The sequence below is a fragment of the Muntiacus reevesi genome, chromosome 4 (genome assembly GCF_963930625.1).
Source record: "Muntiacus reevesi chromosome 4, mMunRee1.1, whole genome shotgun sequence".
NCBI lineage: Eukaryota > Metazoa > Chordata > Mammalia > Artiodactyla > Cervidae > Muntiacus > Muntiacus reevesi.
Genome location: NC_089252.1, coordinates 18,721,972 through 18,744,617, shown reverse-complemented (window position 1 = coordinate 18,744,617; position 22,646 = coordinate 18,721,972). Strand labels below are relative to the sequence as shown.

Sequence of the window (22,646 nt, the reverse complement as noted above, 5' to 3'; positions counted from 1 at the left end):
TGTCTAAGGTCTGTATGTCTATGTGTCTTGTGTAGTATGTACTCTGTGTGTGTCTGTGTGTTTATGTATGTGTGTCTGTGTGTTTATGTGTGTGTGTCTGTGTGTCTATGTATTGTGTCTGTGTCTGTATGTGTCTGTGTGTCTGTGTGTCTATTGTGTGTGTGTTCTTTGTGTGTCTGTGTGTGTCTGTGTGTTGTGTGTCTGTGTGTGTGTGTGTGTCTGTGGTTGCTCTTGTGTCTGTGTGTGTCTGTGTGTCTGTGTGTCTATGTGTTTGTGTCTGTGTTGTTGTGTGTCTTTGTGTGTGTCTGTGTGTCTCTGTGTGTGTCTGTGTGTATGTCTCTGTGGTGTCTGTGTGTGTCTGTGTGTCTGTGTCTGTGTGGGTCTGTGTGTGTCTGTGTGTGTCTCTGTGTCTGTGTGTGTCTCTCTTTGTGTCTGTGTGTATGTGTCTGTGTGTGTGTCTGTGTGTGTCTGTGTGTGTGTGTGTCTGTGTGTTGTGTGTCTGTGTGTTTGTTGTCTGTGTGTGTCTGTGTGTGTCTGTGTGTCTCTGTGTCTGTGTGTGTCTGTGTGTCTGTGTGTGTGTCTGTGTGTGTGTGTGTCTGTGTGTTGTGTGTCTGTGTGTGGTCTGTGTGTCTGTGTGTGTGTCTGTGTGTGTCTGTGTGTCTTGTGTGTCTGTGTGTTGTTGTGTCTGTGTGTGTCTGTGTGTGTGTCTGTGTGTGTGTCTGTGTGTGTTGTGTGTCTGTGTGTTGTGTGTCTGTGTGTTGTGTGTCTGTGTGTTGTGTGTCTGTGTGTGTCTGTGTTGTGTGTGTGTGTGTGTGTGTCTGTGTGTGTCTGTGTGTGTGTGTGTTGTCTGTGTGTGTCTGTGTGTCTGTTGTGTGTCTGTGTGTTGTGTCTGTGTGTGTGTCTGTGTGTGTCTGTGTCTTGTGTGTCTGTGTGTTTGTGTGTCTGTGTGTTGTGTGTCTGTGTGTGTGTCTGTGTGTGTCTGTGTGTGTCTGTGTGTCTGTGTGTGTCTGTGTGTGTCTGTGTGTGTCTCTGTGTGTGTCTGTGTGTGTATGTCTCTGTGTGTGTCTGTGTGTGTCTGTATGTGTCTGTGTCTGTGTGTCTGTGTGTGTCTGTGTGTGTCTCTGTGTCTGTGTGTGTCTCTCTTTGTGTCTGTGTGTATGTGTCTGTGTGTGTGTCTGTGTGTGTCTGTGTGTGTGTGTGTCTGTGTGTTGTGTGTCTGTGTGTGTGTTGTCTGTGTGTGTCTGTGTGTGTCTGTGTGTGTCTCTGTGTCTGTGTGTGTCTCTCTCTGTGTCTGTGTGTGCGTGTCTGTGTGTGTGTGTCTGTGTGTTGTGTGTCTGTGTGTGTGTCTGTGTGTGTCTGTGTGTGTCTGTGTGTGTCTGTGTGTTGTGTGTCTGTGTGTTGTGTGTCTGTGTGTGTGTCTGTGTGTTGTGTGTCTGTGTGTGCGTGTCTGTGTGTGTGTGTCTGTGTGTTGTGTGTCTGTGTGTGTCTGTGTGTGTCTGTGTGTGTCTGTGTGTGTCTGTGTGTGTTGTGTGTCTGTGTGTTGTGTGTCTGTGTGTGTGTGTCTGTGTGTCTCTGTGTGTGTCTGTGTGTCTGTGTGTCTGTGTGTCAGTGCACTGTGTGCACCTATGTCTGGATGAGTGTATCTGTGTGTGCACCCACGTGTGTGAGTGTGTGAGGGGAAAATGTGACAGTGTTTGGTCAGGACCCTTTTTTAACTGGTGGGGAAGTCACGGGGCTCTGGCAGTCACGCGGCAGTCTGAGGCGGGGGCCTTATGTCCAAGCGCGTGGTCCTGGCTGTGGGGAGGTCGTCCCCTGGGGAAGAAGGCTGTGCCTGGGGCCACAGGACGTCAGGGGACGCTGGGAGGGTGTCCAGCTTTGAGGCAGGAGGGAGCGGCAATCTGGGCTGGGCACTGATCACAGGCTGGGGGTCCCCACAAGGCAGCTCTGGAGACCCCTGAGCTGTCCTCCAGCTGCAGAGTGTCTGCCCCATTTTCAGGGAATTCCCAGGTCTGGGGCGGAGGCCAGGATCCACATTCCTCATCAGATTTCCAAGGACTTTGGATACAGGTGACCTGGGAAAGGCTGGGCAGGGTGGAGGTCTGGCCTTGGGCGTGGGAAGACAAGGCAGGCTCTCCTAAGGGCTCTGTGTGTGTGGGCCGCCTGCTGCAGATCGTGCAGGAAAATCCAGATGACGACCCTGGATGTGGGTAGAGGGCTGTGCCCTTGGAGTCCAGGGTGGCGGGTCCCTCCAGATAAGCCCAAGACCTCGGAGCCCGGGGGCAGCAAGGACAGCCTTCCTCCTGCCTGGCCTTGGAGCAGAGTGAGTTCACACAGGGGCTAGGCTTACGGAGAGCCTGCCCTTCCTGCCTGCACCCCAGGAGCTGGATCCACCCCAAGTGGCCCAGAGATGAGGCGAAAGAACCGGGTCCCTGCAGCTAGATGTGAGGGCAGGGTTGAGGGACCCTGCGCGCCCGGACAGAGTGGCCTTCAGCCAGGAGCACTTCCTGGGAGCCCCACCCTGGCCTCCTGCGTGCTGTCCTTCCCTCAGGACTCACTGCTTCCTTCCTTCTCAGCGCTGCCTCTGGCCTTGCTGGTGGGGTATGAGTGCCGTCTGCTCCCACCCAGATGGAGGCAGTGGGGAGGGGGCCCTGTCTCTTCACATAGCTGCGACCCCACCCCACCCCAGCTCCCCGTCTGTGTCTCTCTCTCTCTCTTTCACACACACACACACACACACACACACGGCCCCACACTTTCGGCTGTCTCCAGAAAGAGCTGGGTGCTCAGGGCTGTACCTGGGGAAGCTGTGGGCAGAATGTGAGAAAAACGTCACAGATGGCCCAGCCGTGCAGCCACGAAGCAGTGAGGTCTTGGGAGGACAGTTTCCCTTGGCGTCCCACCGCCTCAGGCTGCCCACACCGCCCGGGTGGGGACCCTGCCTCCCCCCCTTACCTCCTCACTCATCCCCCGTACCCGGGCCAGAGGCCCCGCAGAGACCTCCCCCACGCATACTGGCAGAGAACTGCAGGAATGCCCAGCCAGGGAGTTGGACCCACCTTTCTGCTGTTTCTCACATGCACTTGGTAGAAACTCTAGTCCTAGGCTTATAATCTGTCACTTACAGACTGGCCCACCCGGGCCCATTACAGCCCCCATATGCTCGCGTCCACTCCGCACATCCGAGCTCGCACGTCCACACGGCTCCTGGCCTGGGCATCCCTAGCTGAGACTGCTGTGTGCTTACATGGAGGTGGTGTGCATGCATGTATTTACACACACACAGACACACAGACACAGACACACACACCCCGTTCTCACAGCGGCTCCAGGGAAGGGCTCCAGATCCCAGTGCTCTGCTCAGACCCAGAGCCTCAGGATGGGAGCTGAGATGCTCCAGCTGTGAGATCCCCTTGGGCTGAGAGAAAGGGGGGGGGTTTTCCGGGCACAAGTTTTGGGATGAAGGAGCTTTGTGGCCGTGCAGGAACAAGCGAGAGCCCCCGCTGCTCTCTTCCTTCCCTTTCTAGAGCCAGGGCAGAGACCACAGCTCTCTACAGCTCACACACACACACACACACACACACACACACACAACATCAGCACATGGGTTACATGCACACAGGACGCAGCAACGCCAAACACAAGGAGACAACACGCATCCACGCAGTACTCCAGTGGACACCGCACGCCAGCAACTGCCACACCACGGCTGTTCATAGCCGTCTCCATGGTCCCCAGAGCTGCGCACAGAGCCTCACCCCTCACAGCCTGTCTGCACGTTATGGTCACATGGAATGGGGCAACACCACACACACACACACACATACACACACACACACACGGCCTCCAAGGGCAGCCCACAGCGTCTCCTGTCCAGCAGGTCCGGCCCACGTCTCTTCATGGAAGAGAAGCCCCACCCCATTATTCTGGCGAAGTCTCAGCTTCCATATGCTTTGTTCATCCTCCAGGTGGTGAACACTTAGAGAACTCCTCAGGATTTTATCCTTGAGAAAACCATAAGTTTCCCATTCTCTGACGAGCTCCTTGTCATTGCTAACCCTTTGCCCCATGGCATGTGTGTGTGTGTGTATTCTCTTAATATGGACTCACAGGGCCACTTCGTCTGCCAAGCCTGGAACAAGTGTGGTTCCATAGACCCAAGAGAGACCTGCAGGCCAGGAACAGGCCTGGCTCGTTGTGGGAAGACACCCTTCCACGTCACTTGGAGCCGCAGAAGAGGCAGCGTGAATGCTGGCCTCCAGGACAGACCGGCTGCAACCTAGACCTGTCGTCTGATCCCTTCCAATCACTGTTTCCTGGAGGCACCTCTTTGCTCACAGGCCTGGCTTTAGCAGCACTAGACCAGTCCAGGGCAGATATATGGGGCGAGAGGGGCGGAGGGGGAGTGGGGTCCTTGGAAGGTCTGCTCCAAACTTCTCCAGGACCTTTCTTGGTGTTGGTCAGATGAAAGGAAGCTTGGCCAGGCTCCTGCAGGTGGACACAGAAGGGCAATGGCAGAGGGAGTGTTCTCAGCAAATGCCTTCTGTGAATTTGCTGATTTCTAATGAGGATTTGGCCTGGACTTTTGTGAGGTTCTTGGGCCACACAGGGACTGAGGACTTTTGGCCTTTGGCCTAAGAAGGCTGAGAGGTGAGCTGAGGGATCAGCGGGCCCCCTCCGTGCCTGTGAGCTGGGCCTGGGTCATCCCTTTCTCTAAACCAGCTGGTTTTAATTCTCCTTCTCAAGAGGGATGGGGCTAAATTGTGTCTGTGGCCTTGTGGTTAATTAAGCCTTGTTGAGGTCTGGTGTTTTCGAGTGTGTGCTTCCATGTGAGTGCATGCATCTATGTCTGTGTGCACACCTCTATTGTGCATCTTTACATGGGTCCGTGTGTGTCTTAGTGTGTTTCTATATGTGCATCTGAGAAATGTATTTATATATGTTGTTATACCTGTATTTTGGGGTGTGTGTAGTCTGTTCTCAGTCACTCGGTCATGTCTGACTCTTTGTGACCCCATGGACTGTAGCCCACCAGGCACCTCTGTCAGTGGGATTTTCCAGGCGAGGATTCTGGAGTGGTTGCCTATCTCTTCTCCAGGGGATCCATATTCAAGTGTGCTCCTATGTATGTCTGTGAGTGTATATTTCTGTGTGTGTCTGTATATGTGTGTGTCTGTGTATATGTGTATCTATAAGAGGGTGTATTTGTGTGAGTTACCTCTGTGTGTCTGTAATGTGTACGTGTACTTGTGTGTGTGCATGTGTTTTCAGAGCCTCCGTGAAAAATGGTGTGGAATGATTTAAGAAAACGTTAGCCTGTAATGTCACAGGGCTTCAGCATCCCCATCTGTAAAGTGACGGCGATGGGAGAGATGATTTTTTTATTTACTTCCATAAAGGGAGCTGCAGTCATGGAAATGAGGTGGGCTTGAGAATATGACAGATTTGGTTGCAAATCCTGGCTCTGTGTCTCTGTAGCGTGTAAGCTCCGTCGAGTTGCTGCTCTCCGAGCTTCCGTTCCCTTGGCATTCAAAGGGGCACCGTGACACCTCAGTCACAGTTTCGTCACGAGGATCGGATGAGATAAAATAAGCAAAAATCCTATGCGTGCCATGTGGTAGGTCCTTTGTCAATAGTATCTCCCGTCCATCCTTGGGCCCTGAGGTCAGCGCGAGCAGCCTGTTTCTGACGGAGAAGGACTTTCAGAGCTCCCTGTGGTCTGATGCAGGTGCCGGCACTGAAGACATGACATGACATTGAGCCTGGAGATTTTAACTTTCACACCTCGCTTCCCCTCCTCTCAGCTCCTTCCAACCTCACAACGACCCTAAGAGGTGGGGTGAGCAGGGACCACTGCCGTGGTTCTAGAGAGGAGAGAGCTCTGAGCGGGGCATCCAGACAGGGCGAGGGCCAGGTATCCAGCTCCATGTTTGGCACGCCGGCCACTTCTGCAGCGGGCAGTGTCCAGGGCCCCAAACACTGCCTGCTCCCAGGGGACCCCTCAGAGGATCCAGGCTCTCTTGCACTGTCAGGCCCAAAGGAAAGGAGATTTCTCAAGACCCCCAAAGCACACAGACCATCTACTGAACAGATTCAAAGAAGGAACCTTTTGCACAGAATCAGAGGAGGTGGCTGGCGGCCGATTCTACCCTTCGGAGGAAATCATGAAGGAATCATGGCTGGTCAGTCGTTGAGTCGGCTCCAATCTGCCTGTAAGGAGCAGATGCCCCCTTCCCTCATGTGGATGGCCAAGGCCAGATTCAATAGCTGTGTCACCCACCTCATGTATAGGATTTGACTCTAAGTGATGCTTGCTGGCTTCCCCAAATCCAAACCACCCCAGAGCAGAGTGGTGTGGCCTCAAGGGCAGGGGAGCAGATGCCCTGGAGTTCCTGAATGGACTCAGTCTCCCAAGAAGATGCACTCAGCTGCACATTTAACTTTGCACAGGTTGGTAGGGAAGCAAACAAACCGAACGGCCATTCCTTAAATCATCGCTGCCCTTCGGCCAGCGGCTGCCCAGCAGGCCAGGCCCCAGGAATCTGCCTGCTTGGCCAGCAGCCAGGCCTCTGCCCCCTCTGGTTCGCCTGGGCCCCTTCCCTGGCTCACCAGCGCCCGTTCTGAGTCTGAGCCGCTCTGCTGAACCCTGGCAGGATTTGACCAGGTTGTAATTTTCCTTCATGATCCCTTTTTCATTTTTCTTTATAAAAAAGGTATCAACTGTACCTGATTGCAAGAAGGATGAAAGAGGTAATAGACAAGAAAGCACTTTACAGATTAAAATGCTATATAAATGGAAGGCATAGTAAAACATAAATGAAATATATAATTTAACATCCATGATACAGTCTATAAGATGCAAGGTCTGACTTTAAATGACCAAAACACCTTTGGCACATAGGTTATATAGGTATGGTAAATGGTAAGATATAGGACTTAATTTGGTATATAACGTGATTTAGAGTACATACTGTGATCCGTTGGATTATATAATACCTTACGACATATCACATTCCTAGCACAGAGGAAAGTAGAATCAAAATCAGTCGACATTAGGCTATTTCGGCATTCAAAACACCAGCCCCAGATTTGCGATTTTAACAGCTGAAGCTGGGATGGCGAAAACTAAAAATATGAACGGGGAAGACATCTCCATCGACCGGCAACATGGCCCACAGGGCGGGGGTCCGTGGGACGGAAGAAACCCCAAGAATAGGTCTGGGGAGAGGGCCTCTTGGGAGGAGGTGGAGGAGGCCTGCTTGGCAGTGATTGTTCCTACTATTTATGAGGCCAGATGAGGAGCTATAGGGCTTGCCGTGGCCCCCGAGTCTGCTGATTAGCTAGAGATTATATTGATGATGTAATAAAAATTCACTTTGTCTATTAAGTTTCACCAGGACAATCAGGAGAGATTAGATAAAAATCAGAGGAAATGAATAATAGAATGGAGGAGAAAAGCCATGAGCCTCCCTCCCTGCCATGGTCGCTGTGGGTCTCCCCTTTCCCTGCCCGCAGCAGGGCCTGGGTCCAGAAGCCCCCGGCCCCGCACCCAGGCAAAGCTGAGCTGGCAGCGTCCCCGGGCTGGAGCTGGGCTGCTCTCCGGGAGGGACTTGGTGCTCCAGATACGGCGCTGGTTTAAGTTTACTGACTGTGTTTAATATTTGATTAGACCTCTGGCTTGGCAGCCTCCTGGGTGCGCAGGCCCTGCCGGGAGACAGGCAGGGTCTCAGCCCCTCTGCTGCCTGCATCCTCGGGTCCTGCGGCGTGGGGGCGGGGGGCCCATGTCCATGTCCTGGCCACGCAGTTTTAAGCCAGGCTGGTCCATACCCGGGAGCAACCAGAGGCCTCCTGGCCCCACGGTGTCTCTCTCTGGCCTGGCCTGTGCCGGAAATTCCCCCCTTAGGGATGTTTCTTAGGGTTACAGCCTGGGCTCTCAAAGGTCCCCGAACGAGGCACATGTCACCAATGATGGTGACGCATTAAGGTCCATTAGCCGCTAGGGGTGCATCTGCCCAGTTTGATTTGTCAGATCAGCAAGAGGCAGGACTTGGAAGGGACATGAAAGGGAGGTCATTTGGGTAGGGGACTGTTGTCCCCTGAGAGCCTGGGGCTTGGGGCTTGTCCCCTGGAGGGGCTCGGGGGAATGCAGAGGAGGCTGGGTGACAGTGACCTGGGAGGGCACCGGAAGACCGTGTCACTGACCTCCACGTCCCTGCGGGGAGCAGCCAGCCGCGTGCAGTTACTCCAGCTCCCTGGCAGAACCCAGTTCTGATCCTTTCCTGAGAAGCCCCAGGGGTCGGGATGATGCCAGGGCCAAGCTCTATGGAAGGCCTGAAAGAGGAGTCTCCCTCCCCTGAAGAGTGGGTCACAAACACACGCGCATTGGGGCCCCTAAGGGTCACCTCATCTCTTCCTGCTCCTCTGGGCTAGGTTTGTCTCCCAGAGAGGAAGGAGGTGCCCCGATTGCTCCTCTGCAGTAAATGTGCTGCCCGGGGAGCCTGGCGCCCTTGCCCTGGTGAGCTGTCCACCCTGGGAGCGGCTCCTCCTGGAGTCTGCCAAGACTCCTCCGGCCACAAGACCAGCGTCCCCCCAGGAAACGCTGTCCTCGGCGTCCTCCCGCTGCCTGGCTGCCTGCAGCCACTCCTGAACTGGGGGCCCCCCCAGACGAAGGGTGGGGGGCCGGCGAGAGACTCTTACCTCTGGAACCCCCAGTTCACCCGTCAGGGCGTTCAGCTGAGTAAGCCTGTGGGGGACAGTCTGGAGTCTTGCCTGGGGGACAGGAAACATGGGCACGGGTGGAAATATTTCATGAGTAATTTCTCAGCCCAAGTGGGCTGCTGCTGGGACAGCTGAAGGACACTGCAGCCCCAAAGCAGGTGAGGCCTGTCCTTGAAGGTCCCGTGTGTGCCTCCAGCTCCCTCACACATATCTGCAGCCCCCCTACCTACCCTTGCCCCCATCTCTTCTCCCTCAGCCGAGCTGGTGGTGGGTCCAGATTTATTCAAAGTGAGACATTCCTTTATCCACCAGCCAGAGAATGAGGCTTCACTGCAGTGGGACAAAACCGAAACATAGTGGAACAAAACGAAACAAAACAAGCAGGCCGTCAGCGAGCCAACCTCCCTGCCCGACTCAGCCGCAGCATCCTAGCCCGGCTGTCCCCACCCTCTCTATCTGGGAGCCTGGGCCGAACCCCCTGGGCAGGAGGCTGATATCCCCATCTGATGTCTCCCCTGCGGAGGGCTGCTTTCATTCCCCATGCAGGACACCCACATTGGGTAGTCTCCTCTCTTTGTTGGTCTGCTTCTTCCTAACACACCCAGTTATTTCATGGTGGTGACGGTGGAGCTTCACCTTCCGGGGAGAGAACTTGACCCTCTGGACACCTGAGTCACGTGTGAATCTGCCTCCTCGAGGGAGCCCTGTTTCTGCCCCATCATCCCAGGTTCTTCCTGGTGCAGGGCCTGGTGTGGCTTCCCAGTTGGAATGCCACACTTGCCCACTGCTTTGCAGAAGGCTGCCCCCGGCCCCAAGGTTGGGAGTGTGACCCTGTACTCCTCCTGGGGCTGATCTGGGGTCGTCATCCTAGCAGCCGACTGGAGCCGATCCATACCCCTGCTCCCGCCCCAGCAGGATCCTCTGCCAGCCTTAGTGGACCCTCTCCTCCCGGCCGTGGAGCTTCTGCTGCAGACCAGCCCGGCTCCGCTGACCCGGGTCAGAACGCTCAAGAGTTACCGTTTGACTGAGAAACTTGAGAAACTCAGGAGAAACACACCAAGGCTTTGGAGACAGCGTGAGTCAAGGACGGGGGTCTCGCTCAGATGAAAGCCGGAGCCTGGCCGCCCCCTGCTCAGCTCTGTGGCCGCCACCCGGGCCCCGGATCCCAGCTCTCCACTCCTCCCCCGGTCCAGTCGTCTGCCACTGTGACCTGATCTGCGGAGCGGCCCCTCCCTGCCACCTCCAGGCACGCTTTCCCCGTGGAGACACTGTCTGGCCATCTCTGCTGCACTCCTCTCTCTGGAGACCTGCTCCGGCCCTTGCAGCCCCAGGCCTCACCCTCTGTTCCTCATTCCAGTGAACTTTCAAAGCTGCCCAACACAATCACAACAGAATTGACTCGAACAAATCTAATAACTCACTTATTGAAATCATCAAGATGAGAGCAAAGAGGAGGTCTTCGTTTTCCCGAAAAAGAATTTTAAAAACTGCAAGAGGAAATGAGGCCTGGCAAGAAGCCAGTGGTGGCTCCTGCTCTGCACCCCTCGCTTGATGGGACCTTGGTTGGTGCCCTGGGGTCTCGGCTGGACCTGAGGGGGTGGGTGAACCGAATGATCACTCGTGAGTCGGCCCTGTGGCCAGGCCTGGATTGTCAGGAACATGGTCGAGTGTGCCAGTGTGTCTTCTGGGGGGCATTTGGGGAACCCTTTGCGGAAGCTGAGAGAGATAACAATTCAGAGCTGGACCCACATCAGACCCCAAAGTATGGAAAAGATTCTGGTGTCCCAGCATACTGAATGAAGAATAAAACCCATACTAAACCATACACTAATTATTCATGTTTGGAACGAAACAAAACACACACGCATACAGAACTATAGCATTTTCTCTGGATTTTCTGATTCACCTCTTATTTCACGTTGGTGCTGTTTGGCTGGCGCCCTTAGGCGCAGGCTCAGGGTCCCATGAAGCCCACTCCTGCACGGGGCTCCCCCGTGTAAGAGGCAAGCCTTCCTCAACGTGTAGGGGTAAGAAGTGGGGTACGGGGCTGAGTCAGGACTGCGGCAGGATCAGTGTCTGGGCTTCAGGGGCCCGGCTTGAGAGTCGGAAGAGGGCAGGCAACCGCTGGAGGAGTGGGGAGCCCTCCCACGAGCACAGTTTGGGGGCTCCTCCCCAAAGTAGGGAAAGTCTACAGAAGAGGCCCAACTTCTGGGTTTGGGCTGTTCTCTTTGATCGAGGCCTTGGGGCCCAGGAGGTGGTGGTAAGGCTCTGTGAGCGAGGCGGGGGTGCCTTTGGGCGCTAGGACCTGTCTTCCCCCAGCACCTCTGTGGCCACACCCAGTGCCTCCTCTGGGTCAGAGAGGGGAGTGGAGAGCAAGGTGGAGATCTGAGAACTGTCCAAGGTGGCCTAGGCTAACGAGGCAAGGCCGTTAGCCCCGGGGGGTGGGTGGGTGATTAGCCCCCGGGGGTGGGTGGGTGATTGAGCAGAGACTGGCCAAAACCCTTGATCCCAGGGACTGGGAGTAAGCGCCTGGCTGGGCTCTGAGTGTGCCTGAGGCCAGGAGGGGGAGACAGGTGGCCTGTCTGCTGAGCCCAAGTGCTCCCATGCCAGCCACCCGAACCACTTCCTCTCCTTCCTCCTCATCAGAGGTATCTCCCCTGCACCTGCAAGGCTCTTTTCCTGTTATCCACCGTCACCCCACTCAGGGACCCGGCCTCTAAGGCAGTCTCCCTTCAAGCCGCCGCCACAGGCTCTGGGAACAGAGAAAAGAAACGAGCCGAAATGTCAGCTCTGTTCTCTCTCGGCCAAGCCCCCAGCCACTGGAGTCTCTGCTGTCCACTCCTTCCCCAGAACATCCGCCCTGGTGCTGCCCAGGATGGCCGAGGAAGACCATGCATGGTGTGACCTGGGCTCCGGCAGGAAGGCCGTGAGGGGCCAGGGCGGGCCTGCAGTGATTCCAAGGTCAGGGACGCACGGCCTTCCCTTTCCTTCCTGCTCACTGTGCCTGGAGGTGAGCCTCAGCGAGCAGGAACCTTCTACAGTCCAGACCACTCCAACCCCACCGGCAATGCCGGTGAAGCAAGACCTTAAGCCTCTGGCTCCTCTGGTCTCAAGAAGCTAGTCACAAGGTTGGTTGGATTGGGTGTCTTTTTTCCTGGGACCCCCTAAGCTGCAAAGGGTACACACCGACATCCCCTGGGGGCCAACGTCCCCCCCGTGTACCTGGCGATGCGGCTCCAGGCTCACACCGCCCCTCAGAGATGGACCTCTTCACCCAGCAGGCTCAAGGATGCTCACTGTGCTCCATCCGATGAGACCAAACCAAGCCAGGTATCGATTTGACAGAAAGATATGGATATGTTAGGTGGATAATGGTGAGGGGATCCTATTTCTTTCTTTTCCTGTTCAGAGAACACCTCTCCTCCACCTCACCCCACTGGAAAGCAGAGACCGGATGAAGGAAAGTGTGCTCACCGGTCACTCAGGGACACCTCCATCTCCCTGGGCTCCTTCCAAGGGTTCAAGACCAGGGAGCCTCTGGGAGCAAGGTCCCCCTTTCCCACCACGGCAAACACTCTCGACGTCTTCGCCTCTCCATATATTCTTAGAACCAGTCAATATGATTAATTTTACATGGGCCTAATTTCCTGCTTTTGCCGCGGAGTCCTCCCAGCTTCGCCCATCAGCAGCGACATGATACAGTTTCTGGTTATATTGGTCAACCAAGATATTGATATTATTAATAATGGATATCTATATGCTGACCTTTGTCCACACAACTGAATCACTCTGGGCTGGCTGTCACATTTCTTTAAGAGGTATTGATAAGCCCATTACTGGAAGGGCATGTACAATCTTAGGTGTGTGATTTCACTCACCTTCAAGCATCTCCTGTGCAAATCTACCCTTGTTGGGTGAGCTGGTGTGGGTACGATGCCATGTGCAAGAGGGAGTCTGCAGGTGTGTGCTCGTGTGCTGAGTGTATGTGTGTGTGGACATGCGTGTGTGAGTGTGCGTGTGGATGTGTGTGTGTCTGACTTGAACACCGGCCCTTTTAGAGCTGATCAAATAGTCAATTAGAGCATTATAGGGAGGTAGCAGAATCAGAGAGTGCCTACAAATACACTGTGATGTAGTGTTTGATCTTTGGATGCCTCTTGTCTCCTAGGACTAGCGCAGGAGGCTTGGCTTTATAAGGATATTATTAGGTTGATGCTTCGTTCTCTCACTGTACCTGCCAGGCAAGAGGCAGCGCTCACTGGGACCAGTCTGGCCAGAAGCAGCCACGGGGAGGTTCCCCGAGGGCCATGCTGCAAACTGGACTTTGGGGCCCTGCTGCTCCCAGCCTCGGTCTCTGAATCTGTGCAGTGGCAGCAATGCATCTGGCTTGCTTCAGGCCAGAGAGGGAGTTTGACTCAGCTCAGCCTCCCAGCCTTCTGCATGGAAATTCCCAATCAGAGGAATGCTTGACACTCCATAAGGCCTTGATGTTCCATACACACTGGGAGTGTGGCCCGTTGCCTACTAGAAGGTTGCCCTGGTAGAATGCACGTATTGTGTGCCCACGTGTGTGTGCACAAAGGCACACAGATCTCATCGCGTCTCTCCGTAACTGCTGTCATCTCTGTAACTGCTGTCATTCCGACGTGGGTGGACAGCATGTCAGGGACAGTGCCTCCATCAAATCTGTCTACACTGATCCGTTCCTGTTTGGACCCAGACACACTCACTTGTCGGGGGAGCCCCCTCTCTTGCCCCTGTAAAGGGGAGCCAGCTAGCTAGAGAGATCTTTTGGATCCTCAGACATAGTGTATGAATAAACCAGACATGGATTAATTAGGTGTGACTGCATCATTAAATTAGAATAATGAACAAACAGCCATGTATGGCATTCAAATCTGCCTAGAACAACTCCAAAGGTTGCTTTTAAGTAAGTCACCTGTCAGTTTGTAGGTTTGGGGGACTCTGGAGAGTGAGGTTTCTGTCATACCTTGAGAAGTGGACTCATTAGGCACCAACTATTCCAGGCAAGGACCATTCTTCAGTGGGCACCCAGATTCTACCACCAAATCCAAACAATGGCTTGGTTCGATATAGCATCATCTATGCACGCTTTGGCTGTGAGCATTTCTCAGAGTGAAATATGACAGTAGCACGGTGCTCAAGAGACAGGAGGGAGAAGTTAAGAGGTGTGGGCAGCGGATGTGAAATGTATCGATCCCGTAATATTTATGTGGATGCGCACATAGACGCTTATGCACGTGCCCCCACACATAAACACACTCACACACACATACACACACACATCTTTTCTTTTCTTTTGCATTTCCATGAAGTCTGTTCTTATTCTGTTGACACTCCCCGTTTCAGCCAGATAGATCTGAAGATGAACTAAGTCCCAGTGGTGTAATTTTAGAAACAGCTGCGCAGCGGCGGCCCCATGCCCTCGGTGGGCAACACCCCTCTCCCTCCCCATCCTAGGATGGAGCGGCTATGCAGTGAAATGTGTTTGTCTTTAACAAAGAAGAAGAAGCAACAGCTCAGAGGAAAGGAAATGAGAAGGAAGGTCGCTTGCCTCACCTCAAGCAGTGGGATAGCCTCATGCAAGGGGGGCTTTGTTATAGCAAGATCTGTTAAGTAATCAGAAACCTTTGATCTGGAGCCGGTCTTAACAAAGGTGATAATTAATTAAAGCAGAGTGTATTGCACTAAAGTAACATTGCGGTCAGTTTATGCGCTGTCCCGAGCCGGCCTTCGGAAGTCTCCGTCAATTAAACTCTTGTTGGAGGCCAGTTCATTATCAATTCCCCCCCACCCCAAGCTTTGATCAATATTTTTTGGCTGTTCCATCCTCGCAGAAGCAGCACTGTGTCTGTGTCGGCGAGGGCACTGGTTTATTTACATCTTGCAGATAGCCACGTAGGATTTGTTCCTGAGCTGAGCTGCTGGGAATCGCTTCGTTTGAGTGTCAGTCGGCTCATGCTGGCGGGGAGATACAAGGGAGGATAAGGGAAACCAGAGGTGGAGCGCGCAGAGGGGAGCAGCCCCGTGAGCGCATGGTCCTGAGCGCGTCCGCTGCTGCTCCCAGAGGGACTCAGAAAGGAGGGCAATTGCGCTGGGGCTGCCCACTGACTGCTTTGTTGGTTTCTGTGGGCAGAGCTGTGGCTGGGCTTTATACCCATCCCGGGGCCACTGGAGATCGGTTGAGTGGAGATGGAGGAAGCCCTTAGGACAAGCACATCAACTCTGGAAATTCCTCTGTCACTATTTCTACCTCATCATTGTCCTTTTGCCCTGACATCTTTAACCACACCCTCATGTCACCAAGTGGAACATGGATCTTTCTCTCCAGGCCCACTGTGGGATTTCTGAGGGCATCTTAAGTAGCAAGGGGGGAAAGAAAAGAGGGAGATGGAAGAAGACGATAAAAGGGCCTCAATTGAGCTGGGGGCTCTGTTCCCCTCACCTAGGCTATTTGGGCAGGATTAGATGCTTTCTGTGATTCTTGAAGATATGTGTATTTGAAGGGTTGCAGAAAAGGTGAAAGTAAAGGAAGTGAACACGTTTTCCTTGCAGAGAGCCCCAAAGGTGGGCCACCAGGTCCCTGCCACCTCCACATACATTCGGGTTAAATGCAGCCCTCTGCTTGCCAGGGCCTAGCTCGACTGACATGACCAAGTCCTGTGTGTGTGTGTGTGTGTGTGTGTGTGTGTGTGTTTGTGTGTGTGTGTGTGTTAGAGAGAGAGAGAGAGAGAGAGAGAGAGAACACTACAAGAGGAAAGTAGGACTGGGATGCCAAGGGGCAGCAGGTGGGGTAAAGAATGCAGTTGGTGGAGGGAGTGATCCCTGCAGAGAGCTGGGCTCTGTGGTTAGCCACTGAGATCTTGGATGCAAGGTCATTTCTAAAATGAGTCAATAGGTGAGCAGAAGTGGGCAAGCCTTTGAAGAGCAATGAGTGAGGGGAGATGAAACCTCTCCCCGACCTGGACATTTGGGTGGGGATATCAGGCTGATGAACAAGAGCACACCTCCACACTGGAACTTAGATCATTGACAGATCCAAGCCACGAGTTCTGAGGTGGAGCATGCACGTTAATCACAAGGACAGCGTTATTCTCTTTTCTCCATCAACCATCTCCCTGACCACACATGCAGCCTTGCAATATGAAACTATCCCTAACATCATCTCCATGCCACTTGAATTCATCATGTCTTCCCTGCGCGCGCGCGCGCACACACACACACACACACACACACACACACTCACTCACATTTACACCAACACCCACGCAGGCTGCAGCAACTTCCCTCCCCCAGCCCTCCAGTACCCAGAGACACACACAGGTTTTCACACCCTCCAGCTCTTCTCTCAGCATGTCACATGGGATTTCCCTTCCAAGTTCAGAAGCTGCTGCAGTTTCAGCCACTGTAAACCAGTGCTCCCAGCTACTGGCTGGCATTTGGGCCTCCCAATTTTCAGTTTTCTTTTTTTCTGCCTATGATGTTGGAACTTAATTTCTATTGCCTCTTCCTCTCCTCTATGGAGTACCCATCCTAGATCTTCTCCAGTGGGATCCCTCCTAGGTCTGTTTGGAAACTGACCACCTTCCGGTGACGTGGAAGGTGTGAGTTGTACAGTGTTTTTCCCTAATCCGTCAGAGGCAAATGAACCCAGCTGTTTTCTCAACCAAAGAGGTGGTGTCTTGGATATCTCCTCAGGCCTCACTCAGAAACTCCTCTCCCATCCTGGTCTATAAATTACAATAACGAGAATGATGGTGATAATAATGACAGTGATGGCCTTTGCTCCAGTCACTGGAGTGTGCTGAGATCGCTGGATATTAGGAATGCCCCCTGAAAATAAGCTCCTTGAAAGCACTCTGAAAACTTTACAATACACAGAACAGAGGGGACGTTTGCATATCTGTGGCATGCATTTTTGTAATTGTTTTCCTTTGGGTTGTTTTTAAGCTATGACTTCATTCAAGAAAAGCTTTTCTTTTTGTTTTATTTTGGTTTTTTGTTTGAGAAGCCACAAACATCAGCCAACTGGAGCAGGTGGAGAGAGTGAAAGTATGCCAAGGGGGTTCTTTCAACCCAATCTAGAATTCCCATTAAAGCTGAGTGGGGGGGAAAAAGAGTGTTAACATCTCCCTGTTGAATTGCAGTAAAATCTAGGCCAGCCCTGGTTCCCATATGTGTGGGATGCGCTTAGTCATGCTTGCACATGGATGCATGTACGTGCACATGTGCAGATTAATTTATTTCTGTGTGTGCCTGTGTGTGTGTGCACACATGTGTTGATTCTCAGGAAGTGTGATAAATGAAATCACGCACCACCAGCAAATAACCACCAGCATCTTAAGTAAACTAATCATTTCCCAGTAGTTTTTTTCTTTACTCCTAAATAGAATACTTAGCAACATCTGGAATTTGGAGGTTTTTAAAAAAGGGGCTGTGGTTTAGATTTATTTTAACTTTACAATGATTACTATTGCTAATTTTCTTTAGTGCAACTTATTTTTCAAAATGTTTTTCTTCTTTTTTTTTTATTACAGCGTTCTCATTTTCCATCTCTTTCTCACAAGGCAAATCTTTCTTTTAAAAGCTAGATGTGTGTATCCAGCCACGCTGCCAGTGTCTTTCCCTGGACAGAACAGAATTTTTATTTTTCCAAAGTGTTTTTTTTTTTTTAAGTTCATCTTAATTGAGCTGATGACCATGCTGATACTTTGGCTTCCCTGTGTCTTAGACTCATTTGAAAACAGAAATCAGATAGAACCTCGCTGGCTTTAATTCACCTACCTCGGGAAAAAAACAACAACGAGCTCTCTCAGCTAAAGTCAAGCAGCGGAAACTCGGTGATTTTGTTACATCTTACACAAAACTATGAGACATAATTTTATGAAGCTGGTCACAAATCACCCAAACATAATCATAACCCTTGCCCTTTCCCTTTCCCCCAGTTGCACTCCAAATCAAGGGGCTTGAGGAATTTCCTACTCAGATACCATTGAAATGAGAGGTTGTGAACCTGACGATGAGTATATTTCAAAATGATATACTCTCTAAGCTCAATTCACAGAAGGTTCCATTACTCTGTCCCCACCCTCCCTCTGGATGTAGTATGAAAGTATGAGGGACTGAAGTCCCTGAAGCTGTGACTCCTGGATTGGCAGCCCCTGGGGCTGCAAGTGGAGTATATTTTCCTCCATGTAGTTGAGGAAAATCTCAATGCAGAAGGGTTATCCAGGCCACAGATCTGTTCTGACTAGTTAACAAGAGGGACTGTGATGAGGACTTGGCTGTTTAGATTAAAATGCATTGCAGGTTCTGGGAACAAGCACACATCAGTAGTAAAGGCTGTTTAAACCTTTGGGGACAGCCCTATGTTTAGATTACATTAATTCATAAATATTATACTAAATACCACTTAAATTGGACTTAAATGACTTCAAAGATAATGCATTATAATATGGCTATCCAGAGAGCACTAGTCTTTATGTCTCCCAGTAACTCAGTCTTTGCTGCCTCCTATCCTGCTAGACAAGACCAAAGTTATGAATGGATTGTGGCTTGTTCATGTGTGATCCACTAACTGCATGTGTGTGTGTTAACGGTCATGACTATGTGTGCGCATGTATTTTCAGTCCTGCCTCTCCTCTCCAGAAAATACAAGGAAAAAAAGAGAAATAAATAAAAAGTGAGAGAAGGGAAGAATTAGACTAGTGGGTGACCTGTTTCTTCCTCCAAAGGAGAAAATTTCTACAGGAAGAGGCAACATTGGTCCTCAGCTCACTTTTGCTGCTACCCCGGGAGTTTACCTCTCTCTTTTTTAATCAATAGCACAATGTCTTTCTCTTTGGAGCCTGGAAAAACAATCTTTCTCAAAGTGCTTCTAACGGGGGAGAAAAGGAGGCTCTGAGTTGGCTGGGAGAGTTTGCATTAAACTGGATTGTCTTTCCTAGGTGTTGTTTCTTCAAATTGTTCTGGGCTTTTTTTCTTTCTTTCTCACTCTGCCTGGCACCCAGATCTCCCTTTGCCCATTTGCCTTCTGGCCTCCAGGGGGTGAATTTACCTTTACAGTAATCACCCCAGTCCACAACTGCTATTTGCTGCCTCCCCAGCCCAACAGCCTTTCTCTGATACGGCTGAGTTTGCTCCACAACACCCACCTACTCCCTCCTCCAGACTCCCAATTTGACTGGAGTAATTGCCTTTTAAGGTTCACTCTACGCATGGCAGGTATTCCATTAACCCTTAGAACTCTTTCCTTCTTTAGTTACCAGAGATGGCAGGTGGCCAACGAATGGATACCCACCTGAAATCTCACGCACTTAATTTAATTTTTTTACTTATTTTTTTCTTCTTCTCTTAACCAATAATATACTTATTCCATCCACACTGGAGGCCAGTATCCTATCATGTCTCTCAATTTTATCCCAGTCTGATTCATTAGAAGTTAGAAATTCAAGCAGGGGAAAGAAAAAGCCACAAATATACCCTGAAACCAGGCTTAACAAAGGCACGTTTCTATCTCTAGCCTCATGTTATAATTCAGAGTTGGGGGAAATCTAGAAGCCAAATGCAACCCTCATTCTTCAAGCCTCATCATGCTTTTTGACTTAACAGTAATTAATCACCAATGGCAAGCGAGTAATTTTTTAAGGTGGCCGGAGGCTTATTTTATCAGGATTAGCTAATAAATCAGGCTGTATCACTGAAGGAGAAGTTCAAACTCTTCTAGGACTGAATAAACCAGCCCTCGGAAACTGTCTCATTTATTCAGCTCTCTCGGATCTTCCAGGCACTGTTAGGGACATTGTGGCCCAACCTTGCCTATAAAAATCCAAGGGATTGAGAGGCAGGAAGTTTCATAGGGAAAAATATATGCTCAGGCTCTGAAGGGTGAGCTTTGACAACGAGGCACCCAGAGCCAAAGGGCCTGCCTGCCCCCGACTGAGCCAGTTTAGGGGAGGAATTATTTAGAAAATGAAGTTTGGCTTGTCCTAGGAATTCTGGCCAGATATGTGTATGTATGTATATGTGTATATATATATATATACATGATGTGTTACATATGATACCACTATATCTTAACCTTCTCTGCCTTCCTGATGTAAATAATGATAATTCTATGTCTTTATTATAATAAAAGGGAGCCCCCAAAACCATCAGAAACAGAGTGATGATACCAGCGGGGGGTCTTGGGAAAAAACCAAGGAATATTGTTTAAGATTATCTTCATTTAAAATAAAGACACAAAGAAAGTGCTCCAACCCAGATCTCACAGGGAGCTCAGTTCTTCACAACTGTCTTTTTAGCCTCTAGTGGATTCTGATTTTTTTAAACTTTAAAATCTCAAATCCCCACATGAACCTATCATTAAGATGGGCAAAGAATTTCCCTACCTCTGCTTTTTAATTTTCATTATTGCTATTTTAAAATCTGGGGACATATTAAAATGACAAAGGTTTGATACAAACCTTGACTAGCTTCTAGGGAGCTTGATTGGAAAGGGAAAAACTACAGAGATATGGTTGTCTTGAGAGGGAGGGTGATAAAAGGGGAAAACAAATATTATTTTGAAGACTGCCTCCCCATTCCACCTTTCCAGTTTCTCTTCTGAACAGACAGACATTTTCTCCATATTGAATAAAGGTTGGTTTCTCTTTCCATTACAGCCCCCACCCTCACCCCACCCCAACAAACCCAGTATATTTCCATTCTGCTGTGTTTTTGTGCTACTCAACATGCCATTAACTTTAAGATTTACTCCTCAGCAGGCAAGCTGGAAGATGCTAAAGCCAATAAAAACTGCTCTCTGGGACTCCAACTATGAAGAGTTTGGAGCTCTGCTTAGTATTTGGATGAAGGGAGGGCTGGAGAAGGAGGGAGGTTGTGATAGTGAAAACCACTGCTGCTCAGAGAACCAGACAGCTCCGCACTCTGCACCTAATGTGCCGGAGGATCAGCTCTGTTCATAGCCCATTTGTGGCCAGGGATGAGGCTGCTCTCTGTGTGTGGGTGGGTGTGCGTGTGCGTGTGTGTTTTCATCTTTAAAACCACCAGCTCTAACACAGCACCTTCAGCAGCTCTCCCCACTACTGTTTATTAAAAACGGAACGTCCATACACATCCCTTACAACTTCCTTAGCCCGGTGCTCCCTCTCTGCCTGACGATCAATCTCTCTCAGAAAGCATTTAACTTGCCCACACAGCTCCAGCCCCGATTAATTCCCGCTGCACATCCTATACATTACTGTTAGGGAGCAAGCACTGGGCTAATTTTGTCACCCACCAGCCACCCACACACATTCTACAACTGAACACGTTTGGGGCTCTGCCTTAAAGATAATAAAACAAGGAGAAAACAGGCAGGCTGCAGACAATTCCCATGACCACTTTCCTAAAAAGTTGCTGGGTTTTAATTCTTTGATCATTCTGATTCCCCCTCCTCCAAGCACTCACTAGCAATGATTGCTTCAAGGGAGAGAAATAATGTACTATAAACCTCTCTGCACGGTGAGTTTGGGATAATTTAGGATACACCCTCCAAAATGCCTATCTTTCACACACACATTTTTTCCCGAAGCCCTGCCTGATTTCTTGAGAAGGGGAATCATTCAGGCTTCCCTGACCCCCTACTCTACCCAGGGGATGGCTGGTTCCTTGCTAATTCTTGCCTTAGGTTTTGTCCCTCTTTCCTTCAAACAACCAACCCCCCACCTCTTCCTCCACCACTCAAACCACAACCGGATTATTCAGGCACACGGCTCGACAGGGAGAGTTTACTGTCAAATTGATAGCGAAATAAAAATATCTCTTTGAATTTGTCACCTTTCTTCTTTTTAGACGGCTGCGCTCCCTGCTACTCTGACCCGGAGCGGAGAAGGAGAAGACCATCTCCTGTTAGCATTTTCAGCACCACGGCGGTGGACAGCACCCTTGGTCCCCGGCCGGCTGGAGAGCCCGCCAGTCCGCTCAGCGTCCCGGGCTCGGCCGGCGCAGCCGTCCCCATCCCAATCTTTCAAGTCGCTGGACCCAAAAAGCCAAGCCCTGATTCCTCTCGATCCTCTCTCTCTCTTTCTCTTCTTCTGCTCCCGCTTCTCTCCTCACGAAACCGCGTCTATCAGCTTCTTGCCCAAAATCCAGCCTTGCCCCGGCGAATAGCTCCCCCATGCACCCCAATCCCGGTCTCCGCTGCCCGAGCGCCTCCCTCCTCGGCGTCCGCCCGAGGCTCCCTCTCGCGCCGTCTCCCGCTCGCTCGCTCGCTCGCTCGTCGCCGGCCGCCCGGCCCGCCCGCCCGCTCCTTCTCCCGGCAAAGTTGGGAGGGAAAGGTGCACTCACCTTTGTGCATGCCTGTGAACCTGTCCTTCAGAACCGTCAGCTCGTAGATCTTGCCGAACTCCTCGAAGAGGGGCTTGAGGTCCTTCTCGTCCAGGTTGCGGGGGATCTGCCCAATGAACAGCTTGATGGCATCGTGGTCCTTCATGGGAATGGTCGACGGGTTCCCCGGGCTGTGGCTTAATCCGTTCATGTGCCCGGCGCTGCCCGGGCTGCTGCCGAGCCCGCTGGTACTGAGGCTCGCGTTGTCAGCCTGTCCGTTTGCTAACGTGGCCATCTTTATATACATAGAGAAAATCTTCTTTCCTTTTATTCTTTCTCGCTCGCACTCTCTCGCTCCTCTCCCTCGCAAGCTCGCTCGCGCTCACACACGCACACGCACACACACACTCGGGTTCTCTCCCCCTCGGTTGCTCTACACCTCGCTCTGCGCTCGCTCTCTGCTCTCTCTCTCTTTCTCCTCTCTTCTCTCGCTCGCGCTCGCGCTCTCTCTCCTCTCCCCCCTCTCTCCCTCCCTCTCTTCTCTCTCTCTCTTTCTCTCTCTCTCTTTCGGTCTGATCTGATTTTTTTTTTTAATTTTTTTT

General features: G+C 51.4%; 1 protein-coding gene across 9 annotated transcripts in view; it reads right to left on the bottom strand.

The window, feature by feature from the left end:
• CELF4 (CUGBP Elav-like family member 4) overlaps nucleotides 1-22,351 on the bottom strand; it is a 310,706-nt gene extending 288,355 nt beyond the window's left edge. For all 9 annotated transcript variants that reach the window (XM_065932331.1, XM_065932334.1, XM_065932332.1 and 6 more), the window contains exon 1: nucleotides 22,066-22,351. In XM_065932331.1, coding sequence (XP_065788403.1) covers nucleotides 22,066-22,351 — 286 coding nt within the window. The remainder of the gene's footprint in view (nucleotides 1-22,065) is intronic.
• Nucleotides 22,352-22,646: the final 295 nt, after the last annotated feature.